Raw genomic sequence first — 14,996 nt, forward strand, 5'->3', positions numbered from 1 at the left:
TTTTACCATGCTACTGTGAACCTGCAAAGGCACTATTTTTCCAAGTTTAAAGACTTTCTTAGTTCAAGGATGGGAGCTTGAGTTACAAAGTATTTACCAAATACCCATTGACTTCAGAGAAACCAACTAGGAGCAGAAATTCAGATGCCTTGTTTAGAATTTAAAGTACTTATTAATGTGGATGCAAAAACAGTTTCTATGGAAAGTAACCTCCCAGGGTGATCTGATCACAGATTCCTAACTGGGCAGGTCATGGTGGGAAGTCACGCCCCAGGCATGTAACTTTTTAGTGAAAGGTTTATCTTTGCCTTAAGCCAGCCCTGTCCATTGTTCTTGTGCATCTAGGTTAACACACCTTTGAAATAAGTAACCACCCTCAAGAGAGCACATAATCTGTTAACTATCCTGTAATCCAACCCTGGCCTTGCTTTCTCCCACCTCCATGTAGCCTTCCTGACAGTCCCTCCTTAATTTCAAATGCACGAAAGAAGCTGCAAAACTTATTCTCTGGAGCATTTGGGATCTTGCTTCCCTGCCTATGTGGGCAGTTTGGCTCAAATAAACTCTTATGAAAATTCTTTACAGGTCTGTATGTTTCTTACGTAGACAGTAATAAGGGTGATGAAGACTACAGCACCACAGGCAAATGTTTATGATGTGTTATATGAAAACAGCAGGATGCTAAATTGAATTTATACTATAATTACAACCATGTAAAAAACAGTATGCATGGCAGAAAAGGCTAGAATTACAAATGAAATAGTGATACTGATTATGTTAGCATGGTGAGATTGTGAACGACTTTTTTCTATTTTCCAAAAAGTTTTAAAAGTGGTTATTGACTTAATTGTGTTTAAAAAGTGAAATGTAAGCAATTCCAACAGTCTTCTCACTAGCATAGCACAGTCATTGGCTCCCAGGACATGCAGTAATGGGTACACAGCAGGGGTCAGAGGCGAGCAGATCAAACTGAGTGAGAGAAAGCCACGTGCAGCTCTTCCATGACGATGGAGTCAGCATCTCCAAAAAGAAAGAAAGGCAATAAAAGCCGGAGAAACTTTCTCTTTCTATGGAAGAGAAAGAAATATCTATCTAGGAGGAACATTCCTTCACCAACAAGGGCCTAAAACCTAGCTTGTCAGAGCTCCAAGGGCAGATGGGGAGAGCTAAGGGAAGGGTGAGTCCCCTGATCAGATAAGGTCCTTTTTGACTCTCCCCAGGTGACATCTCTTTTTCAGTCATCTTTGGAAGTATGTTATCCCCTTAATGGAAAGGCAGGATCCATTCTGAAAGAATAAAACAGTTAATTTTAGAAGGGATTTGGGACTGAAAGTAGGAAAGAGGAGGTAAATGATTATCTTGTTAGCTTCCTTTGTGTTTTCAAAAGAAAGTGCAAATAACTTTATTATTACTAAAATATGATTAACAATAATAAAAACTATCAATAATAAAGGAATGACAATTGTGTCCTCACAGTTAAATGGATTAAAAAACCAACTCAAATCCATCTTTGCCTTTTTGTGCTTTTTGTGGCTTGCCATTCTCTAGATTGAGAGATAGTCATTACAGATTCTACAGATAAATCTTCGATCTTCTATTGGTCAGAATGGAGATCTTAACAATAGGATTTCAGTGGGATAACAAACGAAGAGGCAGAAAAGGATCTTCCTGCAACTAGGAACTTTAGGAAGGAGATTGAAAAGGGTTTTCTGAAAAGGAACGCTTTGATTAGCTAGAGTCTTAAAAAAAAACGAAAAAGAAGTATCCTTTATCTGCAATTTTGTTGATTAAACACAATTCCCCACACCTGCTTGCTCAAAGAGATCTATGTTATAGCAACTTGTCAAATTTTGAAAGGAGAGCATATGGAGGATTGTTCAGATTACTTTCTGGTCACCTGAGTTCAATGCGCTGTGTATTTCTTTTACCCCACGTGTGTAGCTGTCATCCCCACCCTGGGCCATAGCAATAACATTGTCACAGATAAGATCGCGTATCATGCACTGGAGAATGAGACCTGGATGGGCAAACAAGTCACTGATAATTTATTTTTATATGTGACTAGATAACCGCATTATACGAGCAAGAAAAGATGAAGAGGATTTAGTGTTATCATCGGATACAACTTACAACAAAGTTTAATGATAATCATAATCCTCATCTGTTTTCAAAGTAACTAATTGTGAATGGCAAATACCTCACTATCTAATCAATATCTAACTGATACTGGTTTGTTTGTTTTTTATGCCAGGAAACAGTTTTTCTAAGTTGGGAAATTTAAAGGAAGAGGAGTTAGTGGGTCAAAAAACTGCTTTGTAGTTTCTGGGGAAATAGAATTTAAATGTTTAGAATGTTTCTATGGGTGGGACTAAGAGATGTGTCAGACTCGAAGGAAGGGTAGTCAGAGAAGAAGGGAAGAACCAGAACAGAGATGGGTGGCGGGCGCCAGCCGGAAGTTTCGGTTAGCAACACGAAATGCTGTGGAGTCTGCATGCAAGCTGGCCATCTCTGGGCCGTAAGAAGGCTGTCTCGTGGAAGAGTGCAGGGGCGACCCGATTTGTTCAGCAAGCATTCTTCGGGCTGGTACTGGTCTAGATGGGGACCTGGGAGTGAATGACCAATTGCAAGGATTAAGGAGTCGATAGACTGACTGCAAGAAAATGTGTTGGTAAAGCTGGGAGGGAGAAAGTGGAGGTGGAAGGATAAACTTGGCGAAGGGAGGAATTTTATTTTAGGGACAGAGTGAACTGAGCACATTCAGTCAGCAGAAGAGATACTGAAAATTCAAGAATAGGAAAGTGAAGGAGATAGGAGGCTATAGGCTCGAGATTTTTTGGAAAGGAGAAAAAAGTCTTATTTGGAAAGAGAAGCAAAAGAAGAGAGAAAGAGATACAGTGGTACCTCGGTTTTTGAAAGTAATCCGTTAAGGAAGATTGTTTGAATTATGGCACGTTTGAAAACTGAGGCACGGTTTCCCCACAGAAAGTAATGCAAAATGGATTAATCCGTTCCAGATCTTTAAAATCAAACCCTAAAACTGCAAATTTAGCATGAATTTTACTATCTAACGATACCATAGATCCATAAAATTTATGGCGTTCGTAAACCGAAACATTCGTCAATGGAGACGTTTGAAAACTGAGGTACTACTGTACTACCTGGAAAGACTCTCAGTGCGGAGATGGAGCATGAGGGCAAGCCCTCAGAGGTGGTTCTTTCTGTAAGTGGGGGGCGATTTGTAGCCCTAGAGAGTGGTCACGGGATTCCAACAAGATAGAATAATTAAGGCCCTTAACACAAGCCCTCACTAACGCAGTCTTTATTTCACTTAATATAGAAAAAACTGATAGGGAGGAGAGTGCAGGTGGGTTCAGGAGCCTGCAGGGAGCGAGGTTTGGCGGAGCCAGCTCACAAGTCGGGGCGACCAGGTGGAGTGAAGCAGGATAATGGTTAATGAATGAATTCTTCCCTCTAGCAAGAAACTGGGGTGGGGGGCAGTGACAGAGAGTGGGTGAAGGAGACATTCTAAGGTCACTCACTCTGCCTACTCAGTACATCCCTGGCCGTACCCAGGCAGTGGGCCTTGAGGAATGTGAGTAAGACTTTCTTGGTGCCCCAAACTTCTCCCTAGCGATTGTCTGAAATTATAAGCACTTAATGAGTTAATACATAAAATATCCCTGAAGAAGGGGCATGGAGAAGGGCTACCAGTATTTAATACTTAGGAGTGACTTAACCAATTGAGGTTTAACAAGCGTGCCAAGAAGCTGAGGAAGTGAGCTCTGCTAAGTGAGACCTGAAGACAGAAGCCAGGTACCCCTGTGGGCGGAGCAGAGCTGTGCCACTCAGCAATGAGGGCGATAGGAAAGGTCCCAAAGAAAGCAGAAAGGTGTGTGTTGGGACAGGAGTCCAGGATTACAAGTAACACAGAGGAGAGCTGGGAATCTGTTAGGTCACCTGTGAGGCAGCTTAGCAAGACGTCTGCCAGTAAGTGTTCTGCGTTCCTTCAGAGCCTCTCTTTGGGTTTCACCTCCCTTTGTCCTGTAACGTCACGTAGCATCTTTGTTATCTAGACGTCAGAAATGACAAACTAGAAAATAAGAAAAAGCTGAAAGGGACTTCATGCACTCCGTCATTTAACCTTACTTTACAGATGAGGGAACTGAGGATTAGAGGGAAGTGACTTGTTTAAGGTAACACAACAAACCAGCTGCTAAACGAGAATCAGAAGAGCCCCTAGGATCTTGCTCTGTGCCCTGCCAGACTCGGCCACCTGCTTCATAAAACCAGCAGCTTGCTTACGTTCCTGCACACCCAGAGAACACCAAGTACGACTCCTCCTCTGGGGAAGTTAATGATTAAAAGCTAATCCAATGTAAAGCGTCTAACCACAGTTACTAATTAAGCCAATTTCTGTGAGAAAAGACATTTCAAACAGAGGAGAGTTCTCTTAAGGTAAATCTACAGGCCCTCAAATTGTAATAGCATAAACTGTACAATTATAATATTTCAAGTATACTTAAAAATATTTCATAACTCGATACCTCAACCTCTTTATATTTTCTCCTCATTGCAGGCCTCATGCTGATAAGATGGTTTTGTAACTTTTGGGGGGAGGAATTTTACTAAAATAACTCCACTTAGTGTTTGAGTGAACAAGGTAATAAAATCTGTTTGCTGTGTCCGCTGTCTCCAGATAGGGCTGTAATTACACCACATAAGGAAGAAAGGTAGCTGAGTCTCAATCTAGATAATTTATGTAAACTCAGCCTTCTTGTCAACGGTGTTCTCATATTGCATGCATGCAAACCGCAAAACCATCTCCTATGAACCACACAGAGACAGTGTCCGATTGCAGGCCTGTGAGATTGCTTATATTCTTTCTGTAACTGGATGTCTGGTTCAAGACCAAAATTTGACATTCTGAAGTTAAAAAAAAAAAAAAAAAGGCATTGCCAATGAATTCCCCAGTACAATTATATATCTGAAACTTGTAAAAATTCAAGGTATTGTCTACACCAAAGTATTACAAATAAAATGCATTTTACTTGAAAAAAGTATCTTGTTCAGATTTTTTAAGTTTGGTTCTTTAAAAAGGGTTTTAAAAAATTGCTTTTTAAGAAAGAAAAATGCAATTCCTACTACAAGCAAGTTAACGTTTGATAACCATTTAATCTCCTACTTCAAATATTTGGTATTTTTTTCCCCAACAATCCCCCACCCCCAAATCTTACAAAAACCATGAAACACAAAGTATATTCATACTGTATCTACAAATACAGAGACACAATTGCAAGAAGACAAAGCATAATTTTTTCTTAATCATTGAACTCCCTTCTGTTATGACAAATTGGTCACTGGTTTTTGATTGACAGTCCTCCCTGGCTGGCATTGACCGTGTTTCTCTTGACACCTGCAGCTTCCAGCTTGCTCTGTCCTCTCTAGAAGGAAACCACAGGCCACCGCCCTGGCGCCATCCCTGGCTCGGTCCAATCAATAAGGACTTATTTCCTGTCCATTTGCTGAGGTCACAGGAACGAATCTCATTAATTATTTCTGCTACTGCAGCCTCAAGTGTGCTTCTGGCGTGACAAGTGAAAACTACTTGACCTTTTTTTTCTTCTAAATTTGTTTGCAGCAGTTCCAAAAAGAAGGCAGTATTCATTTAACAGTGTGATAAAAGGAAGAAAAAAAAAAGTGTATGTTTTGAAAGTCATTAATAAATTTAGGTATTTCCTTATGAAAGCTCTCCCGATCACCTCATTCCTCAGTTTTTTCAGCTACTGAACAATATCTTTTTGATTTGGTGTCACGAAAATCTGGTCACAGCAAACACAATGTTTTCTAAAGCAGATCTGGCCTCCGAGGGAGGAAAGCTCTCCAGGGCCTCCAGTGCCTTGTTTCCATGGTAACGACACAGGTCAATAGCTGAAGTCACACCTTTGCCAGCTTTGATTGTTTCTCGCAACTGTTAAGAAACAAATACACAATAAAAGTCAGTTTTTAAGGTACCACAGTTAAATTGGGGAGGGGAGGTGAAAAACAAAGAAGGGGAGAAACGATAGAGATTCCTTGTTTCTGCTACGTTCTTTTGAGGTAAAGAGGACATCATTCCCTGAAGATCTCCAGGTTCTAACGTTTGCTGAGGCTGCTCTGTCTGCGCTTCGAAGCACAATAAGCTCCAATCAGCCTAATTACACCTCCTCCTACCCCTTGATATGAGGAAATGTGCCCTTCCGGGGGATGGAGGTACTGAAGGTGGAGGGCATTTACATCTCCGGCATTTTGAATTCAGCAGCCTGATCTTCTTATGTGGGGAAGGATTCATTAACATCCTAGCTAATCACTTATGTGTTTTACACAGTATGTTGACATAATAGTCCATGTGAAAACTCAAGACAGCCACTACATTTTTAAAACTGAACACTATATTTTTAAAACTAAAAGACTTTATTTGTCTGGGAAGAATGAACTAACACATCCGTTGTAAAGAATAAACTCTTGCCAACAAACAGTTGATCTCCAATCCCTCTCTTTGACAAAAGGAAAGAACCAATAAAATGGTTATACTTCCGAGCTGAAAAAGATTTGTAATTTTTTGGTCTGTCCGCCTTCCCCTGGCTGATTCCATCTTCTCTTTCTCAGTGAATACCTCAAATGTCCACCTCACTCTCTAAATCGGAAACCTGGGAGTCCTCCTTCATCCCTCATATCCTCTCAGGCACCACGGCAGTACCAGTTTGTTTACTCATGACTGAACTTTCTGACCCCCAGAGATTGGGTGGGGCCAAGCGACAAGTTCTAGACCATGAGTTGTGAATGATGCATGCCACTTCTGGGCTGCAGCCTTCAACTGTCCACGGGAGTCCCTCCAGAGCCTTTCCTCTGGCATGTCGTCAACCAGCCTTACTGTTGAAGCTCCTCAGCCTGGATCCCAGAGTGACCACAATGAGCCGCCATGATGCCTCTCTAATCTGTACACGACATGTAGTGTGGGCAAGAAACACATCCTCGTGGTTGGAAGCCACAGATTGTGAGGCTGTCTGCAGCCATTTGGACTGATACAGTCACTAAGTCTTAGCCATTCCATCTCCTTTAGAGCTCTCAAATATATGCGTATCCTCCACTCTTCGTTCTCATTGCATCACATTAGTTCAGGCTGCCATCATCCCTCGTCTGGGTTACTTCTTTGCAATCGTCTCCTACAGAGTCTTCCTATCACCAGTTCTGTGCCCCTGGAATCCATCAGTTTCCCCCTTTCATCACGTATTTAGGGAGACTACTTGCAGCTCTCATCTCCCCTGAGACTGTCTGCATCCCCACCATCAAGCTCCCCAAATTCCACTGTGTGCAGTGCACTCAGCTAGGATGACAGCCCTCAGGATCTAGGTGCTGCTCGTCCTCGGTGCCCCTGGGGTACCCTCTGCATAGCTGGAGTACAGCATTATTACAGTGTTGTATTTTAATTCTTAATTCACGTATCTATCTCTTCATTAGACTTTAAACCACTCATAATGCATGAAACATAAAGGAATAAAAGAAATAACCTGGTTTATTCCTCTAATTATAGAGATGACACAACACAGGTCCAGAGAAGTTCACCTAAAATTATAGACGGATAGTGGCAAAGCTGAGATCAGAAGCCAGGTGTTTCTAACACCCCATCCAGCAGCACTTAATACTGTACTGCGCCAGACTCTCAGCACTCCGCAGATATTTCCGCACTGCATATGAACTCTTTCAGCCTGGGGTTCCCTGGTCTCTTGCCAATCAATGAATGCACGAAGACACTAAAATCGTGGTGGGTATCAGAGGCAGCCAGATTCAAACTCTCATTCTAGCTTTATAATCTTAGGGAAGCGATTTCACTGCTCTGAGTTCTAACTGGAGATAACATCAGCCCCTTGCAGGACTGTTGGGGGCACTCCATGAGACAGCAGAGCCCTGCCAGCCAAAACACGACAGATGTTCACAACAACTTAATTCTTCTTCCTCCTGAAGCCCTCAGCTCCTGCCAAGACAGCCACCCCATCTACCAAGATTCCGTCTGTTTTAGCTTGATGTAGCCACACGTGGACCAGACCAGCCTTCAATATTAAAAGCGAAAAGAAAAAAAATATGCCCCGTAGTTTCATTATCTTTAATTCCCCCAAATCTAAATTAGGTCAATATTCTCTATTCTAGGCTTCTAGCTTGGAACCTGCTGGCATGTGGCTATCTGCACGAATGGATTTCAATTTGCAAATATTGAGCACCTATTATGAGTAAAGAGCATAATGATCCTTCTCTGTTTTATGGATCAGGAACTAATTAAAGGTATACTGTGAAAAGCAGCAAAACCAAGGTACAAAGTAGGACTATAGATAATCAGAGAAATGAGAGATCAACTTTAATTAGAAGAGATTCAAGAAGGCCTTACAAAGCAGGACTTGAGGCGTGTCTTGAGAATGTTGATAAGTAGTTATGGCGCTGGGGTAGCAAAAGGGAATCACTGCGAAAGACAGTAGCTTGAGCAACGGCACAGAGGAGACCAGAGAGCAGTGTCCAGGGAAGAAAACCAGGTTGGTGTGACACAGGCTGCAGGAGTAGGTGTTAGGGGATCAGGGAGGGAGGGCTCTGAGAACCAGGCTAAGAAATCTGACCTTCATTAAAAATTTTTTTTTTTTATTATCAAATATTTCATTAGTCATTTTTTCGTTTTGTCCATCCACCTGCACCTTTCCCTTCCAGCCCACAGACTGCTGGTCAACAGGTACTGCGGACAAAGGCAGAATTATCAAATATTTTAAAAGCACAGAAAAATTGACAGACTAGCACAGGAGCAGCCAAACTATGGCCGTTTTTATAAAGTTTTGTTGGAACATAACGATGCGCATTTATTTAAGTATTGTCTCAGGCTGCTTTCATGCTGTAATACAGAGCTAGCTGTAGGGTTGAGTAGCTGCCACAGAGACCATGACCTGCAAAGCCTCAAATATTTACATTTTGGCCTTCACAGAAAAGTCTGCTGACTCCTAGACTAGAGCAATGAATATCTTCTAACCAGATTCAACAACTGTTAATATTTTGCCAATTTTCTCTCTATCTACTTGTATATGTGTATTTTCTGAACCATTTGAAAACAAGCTGAGGGCAGTGGTATACTGGAATGAGCTCTCCAGGGGAGGGAAAAAAGCTCTATTTGCAGCATTTGCAGACTTTTGTGGTATGAATTCTCCCATTATTGGGTTTCAAGCTACCAAGGGCTAAGGGATCACAAAATTCTTGAATGTTTATCAATAGGCTCTGAGCTGACAGGACGTGGCTTGGACACACCATGGAAAACAGGGTGCTTCACCCTTGTTTTGACATGCCTCTCCTAAGAACACCCCCCTACATAACCTGAATGCCATGATCACAGCTAGGAAAGTTCACAATAATTCTCTAGTATTATCTAATATGTAGTCCACATGTAAATTTCCCCAATTGGCACCACATGTCTTTCTCAGCCCTTTTAGTTCCAAACCATGACCAATCCTGCTTCATAATTGCATTCATTTGCTCTGACACTTTAATCTTTTGTCCCCACTATTGCATTGCTATTTTGAAAGGACCAGGCTGTGCTGTACAATGTTCTACATTCTGCATTTCTCTGATGGTTTCATTTAGTTTGTTAGTCTATAAACTTTATTCAGCTAGGCTCACTTTAATATTTGATAGTGGATTATGTGGTATTTAACCCTATGATGAAGGGTAATTCAGATTAGGAAAAGACAGCACCCAGGAAGACAACACTAAAAGTTACTCAAGTCCTGAAAGAGTTAATTTCTCTCACCCAATGACTGTTTTACTTTCAGTTAATACTCAGCTTTGCTCTCCCCATAGAGGTGGGCTCACAGGGCTTTGCATATCAAGGGACCTTATTGCTTCCATATGTAAAAGGCACATTTCATGACTCACCAGTAATCTAATTCTTCATGGAAGGTATTTTTCCTCATAGACATCTGTAAACACTTCCACCAACTACATAAACTATTGGTTCTAAGGAAATCCTTTAGATATAATTAATAAACCTTAAATGAGATTCATTTTTACTGAAAATTAGAATAGGCAGTGGGTCTATCCTGACAAGACAACCTTGTCCTTTGTAAATTAACTGTAACAAAACCACATTAAGCTGGGATTCCCCAACTTGGCTGACCATAAGATTCACCCAGCGAACTTGATCTAGACCCGTTCTTGGAGATGGACTCCAGGAATAAGTTCCTAAAGGCTTCTTAGGTCATCCCAATGATTAGCCAGATTTGCGAGTACCTCATTCGTTGGAACATGTATTTTATTTTATTTTAAAATAGTTCTGTTAGGTTTATACTGTTTCTGCCACACTTCCAACTTGCTGTTGTTACCATGATCTAAATTCAATTCAACAAGCATTTGTTGGGCACCTATATGGCCTAGGTATATAGCAGGGGCTGGAGATACAGAGAGAAACACTGCCTCTCAGGACCACCTGTGAGACGGGCTGTAGAACCAGAAAGGGTTAAACAGAGGGAACACAGAGGAATTGCACCTATGGCTTTGGTTCTCATAGCTGCAAGAGAAACGACCACAATTAAAAAAAAAAATTCCTTCCACTTTTGCTTTCACCTACATTTTGTCTGGGCAAAGCCCAAATAATGCATTGACAGAATTTTTCATATTAGGATGTGGCTAGAAGCGCTAGTGTGCCCACTTTGGCCCCTACGGTTTGAAAAACACTTCAGCTGTAGAGTAAACAACACAAAAATACAAAAAGGTGAATTATTAGTCTGTGTTTTGTATCCCTGACATAGCACTTTAGGGCACTAATATAATTAAATCTCTAATTAAGTCAACTGAATAATTGTAAAGTGTGGCATCAACTGAAATAAATTAAGTCCAAATCCCCTGCTAGACGATCCAATTAAAGATATTAACACAAATAGAACAGGATGCAAAGTACTTAAAGTTAAGTGCACTATTATTTAACATTTGTTAAAAGGTGTTACTAAACACCTTTTCAGTGACAAATGTTGCTTTATGAGACTCTTTCGAGAAAATCATTGTAGGTCTCTGAAATCTATTTGGTTCCAAAGTCCTCTTCAAATATCACCAGCCCCTGCCATGGGGTCTAAGCAGCTTTAGGAGAAGTGGAGGCAGCACTCACTTCTCTCCAGTGAAACCCAAGGAAGACTTTAAGACCTAGGGGAAAGCCCAAGCACAACCTTACCTTCTCACTTCTTTTTGCAGGAGAAGATACTGGGATGAGAGAGGCTAAGTGGTGTGGACAACACTGCACAGAAACTTGTGAAACAGCCTGGTTTCATCTCTGCACAAGCTGAGCTCTTCCACTCTGCAGCACCGGAAATGATTTGAGGATAACCCCAAGTGTTCTTTCACCCGACTAGACAGTGCTTAGAGACAATGGGGATACTAACACTTGTCTGGAACACAAACTAGACCTTGTTCTGAAGAAACTATAAAATTGAGAATAAGGGAGACTAAAACAATATATTAAAGCTTTTTTTTTTTTTTTTTAATGGTTGAAAACACCTGGATAAGGATAAAAGGAAACAAATGGAAACCAGGCTGACATGGGGAGAGACCACATACCTCCCAGCGCAGTGGTAGGAGTGGACCATGCTTTCCTAATGGAGTGTATGAAGTTGGCAGAAGGGTAAGACGCAGGATGATAAGGGACTTCAATCTTTGAATACTTGCTAACGCTCCCATTCCACAGTTGACAAATTCTTGGTGTGCTGACTAATAATCTTATGTATCAAAGATAGAAGAAGCACTTCTTGCTTAATTGTGTCAACATAATTGGATGTAAAGAAAGGTGATAGTGATCTGGCAAAACAAGTAATGCCATCTTGGTATGAGAATCGGGGAAAGAAAGGACTGGTAGGCATGGTTTTTGGACACCCAGACTACACGTTACTAAAGTGCATTGCAAAAATTAGTGAAAAGATTACTCTGATTCCAAGAGATCATAAATGAAATATAGTGCAAGGGTGACAGGAGCCTCTGAAAAACTAAATTCCAACAGTGGCCATAATTAATTATGAACAAAACCAAAATAAATGGCTATAGCTCTCTCAGGGCTCAGATTTGAAAAGGCCCAGGAGTAAAAGGAGAGCAAATCACTGCTTACACTGCTGAGCCCTGGCTGAGCACTGGTCTGCACCAAGCAGCACTGTGGAGACAGGACAGACCCCTGATTTGAAGGAGCTGACAGAGAAGAGGTACAAAGCTGTAAAAATTGTGTGGGAATCCATTCAGAAATCTGTATTATCACCAGGACACCTGTCACAAATGTTTTTAAAGTGCCATTCCTCGTAGAAAAATCTTCAGAAACAAACAACCTTGTTAGAATCTGCTGAAGACTGACAGGGGTTAATGGAGGAAGGAAAAATAAGGGGCTTCAAAATGTAAAGGCTGTGTGTCCAATGAGAACAAGTACGCTCAAATATTTGCAAAAGATGTATTATGAAGAGAAGATAAAGAGGAAATAGAACTAAAGAATAAGTGAAAAATCATAATGACTAAAATAAATTCCATAAAGGGCTTTAAGGACGAAATGTGCATTCAAATAGCCCATTACAAGTTGTCCGGGAGGCCCTGGCTGACGCCACTGTCCTGGCTTTCTTCTGCCTTCTGATGTCCTTCGCTTTCCAAGACCACCCACCCTCCCACTGCAAAGCTATATCTACTAGGACAAGTACCTAAGAGCCCCCTCCCCTCCAGCAGCTTTCTCACTCATTTTGTCTGATGTTTCCGTTGGGCTTTCACCTTCTGGCACTGCCCCTCTGTCTGTCTCCTCATTCTGGAGATCCGGTTTCCAGTCTAGAGCACCTTTGCAAAGGCATCCACCCACCTCTGTCTGCTCCTGCATGCTTAGAATGCACATAAGTGTGCTTCCCAGCGACGGAAAGACTGTGAGAAATCTCAGAGACGGGAGATTCAAATGACTAATGTCTTTCAACATGGGACAAAAGGAAAAGATGAGGACAAAGGTACATTCTGGAACACAGGCCAGGAAATTTATGAACGACTATGGCAAAATTCCAGAAAAGGCTATTAAATAGGTGATTTGTGAGCTCTAGAAGAAAGGCGATCACAGTCCCAGGATGGGCGGCTCACAATGAGGACGTCATGACAAAACTCGCATTTTCCTTTTGATATGACCACTTGGCTGTCAGCTTTCAGAAACAGTAAAGATAGAGTATGTTAGAATTTTGAAAACGTCGTCCTTCATGGATTAAGACAGAGCAATGGGGTCAGGGTTAGAATATGGTAATATGGATTCGAATATGTAACACAACTATTCCTAGAAAACGTAGTAGTGGATTTATATTGAGCAGAAACGCGATGTCTAGTGTTGTGCTACAGGACTCAGTACTTGGTTTCTTCCCCTTAGCACAGTTGCATGCATTGCTTCAATGAAGATGGGGAAGAAATGCATATGAAATTTTAATATACAGATGTCACATAGCCAAGATAGAAAGCTAACACACGGACAGCATCAAAATATTAATGGTTTGGACATGTTGAACAATCGACTGAAACTACCCAGATGAAATGTAACAGGGATAATTGTACAGTTGTGCATTTAGTTTTCAAAAATTAACTGTAAAAGTGTAAGCCTTGGTTTGGCAGTGACTTGTTTAAAAATGCGGAGAATCTTTGATAACCACATTCCTTACATAATCCAACACTGCAATGTAGATTTGAAAAAAAAAAAAAGCAAATGCAAGCTTTGCAGCATCAACAAATGCACAGCTCCAAAACACGGGTGGGAACGGTCACACCGCACTCGGTCAACTCATGTTTAGAAAACTGTTCAGTCCTGGGTGCCACTGCCATGTGTAAGAGGCGTATTCAAGAGAGACTGGGTCCAGTATTGGGATACAGAAGTATTTGGAAACATGCCACCTAAGGAATGTTTAACCTGGAGGAAAAGATTAAAGGAGGATATGAAAGCCATCTTCAAATATCTAAAGCAGCAATTAAATGGAAGAAGGAATAGTCCTGTTCTATATGCTTCAGGGGACAGAACAAAGAGCAACAAGGTGAAGTTCTGGGAAGCAGATTTCAATTACAAGTAGAGTGTTTGAGTGACTAGAGTTCTCTAATAACAGAATAATTATTTTTGACAAGTTGTGAACTCCCTATTAATGAAGTCCTCAGTGACCGGATGGGTATGTTAGAGAAAGTATGAATGAAACTCTTAGCTCATGTGGGAGCTGAAACAAAGCTGCCTCCACAGTCCCACCCAACTCCATGATTCTAGCCGACAGTGCTTCAACCGAAAGGTCTTATCAACTTCTGACTCATGTGACTTGGAACAAAAGGAAAAGCTACAATTAAAACCTTTCTCTAATATGATAAAATGTGAAATGTATTGCAAACAACATAAAAAGCATTTCTTTTTACTGAAAGTAACAAATTATTTCCAAGAACCTGTAGGGGAAAAAAATCTACTGATCTTAACTAAATATCTTACTTTGGCAAAGTTAGATGGAGACAGAAATATAATTTTTAGTTATTTTCTCAATTACATGAATTCACATGCAAAAATACAATAAGAATGGTAGTACTTCCTAATATTAAAATAGTAATAATAACAAAAATAATCCCATATATAGTACTTATGTATGCCCAGCACTGTTCTAAGATATATCTACATATAACATATATATCTGTAATAAGTTATATACATTAATAATAGTATCTACCTTATAGGGCTGTTCTGAGGATTGAAGATAGATATACATATATCTTCTCTTCTAAGATCTATCTGTCTATCTGTCTGTCTATCCATCCATCCACCCATCTTAGAAGAAGATACGTACATTCAATTCTCATAAAAGCCCTATGAAGTAGGCACTATTATTGCTCTTATTTTACAGATGAGCAAACTTGGGCAAGAGTAAGTTGCCCAAAGTAACACAGAAGATAAGTGCTGGAGTCAAGATCCAAAGAGCTGCTGCTCTTAA

The 14,996-nt window shown here is 40.8% G+C and overlaps 1 protein-coding gene across 1 annotated transcript in view; it reads right to left on the minus strand.

Annotated features, from left to right (window-relative positions):
* Positions 1–5,152: 5,152 nt before the first annotated feature.
* The window catches only part of PDSS2 (decaprenyl diphosphate synthase subunit 2), a 207,145-nt gene continuing 197,301 nt past the window's right edge, over positions 5,153–14,996 (minus strand). Inside the window, exon 8 of the mRNA XM_019735068.2 lies at positions 5,153–5,968. Coding sequence (XP_019590627.2) covers positions 5,810–5,968 — 159 coding nt within the window. The 3' untranslated portion in view covers positions 5,153–5,809. The remainder of the gene's footprint in view (positions 5,969–14,996) is intronic.

This window comes from Rhinolophus sinicus, linkage group LG05, assembly GCF_036562045.2.
Source record: "Rhinolophus sinicus isolate RSC01 linkage group LG05, ASM3656204v1, whole genome shotgun sequence".
NCBI lineage: Eukaryota > Metazoa > Chordata > Mammalia > Chiroptera > Rhinolophidae > Rhinolophus > Rhinolophus sinicus.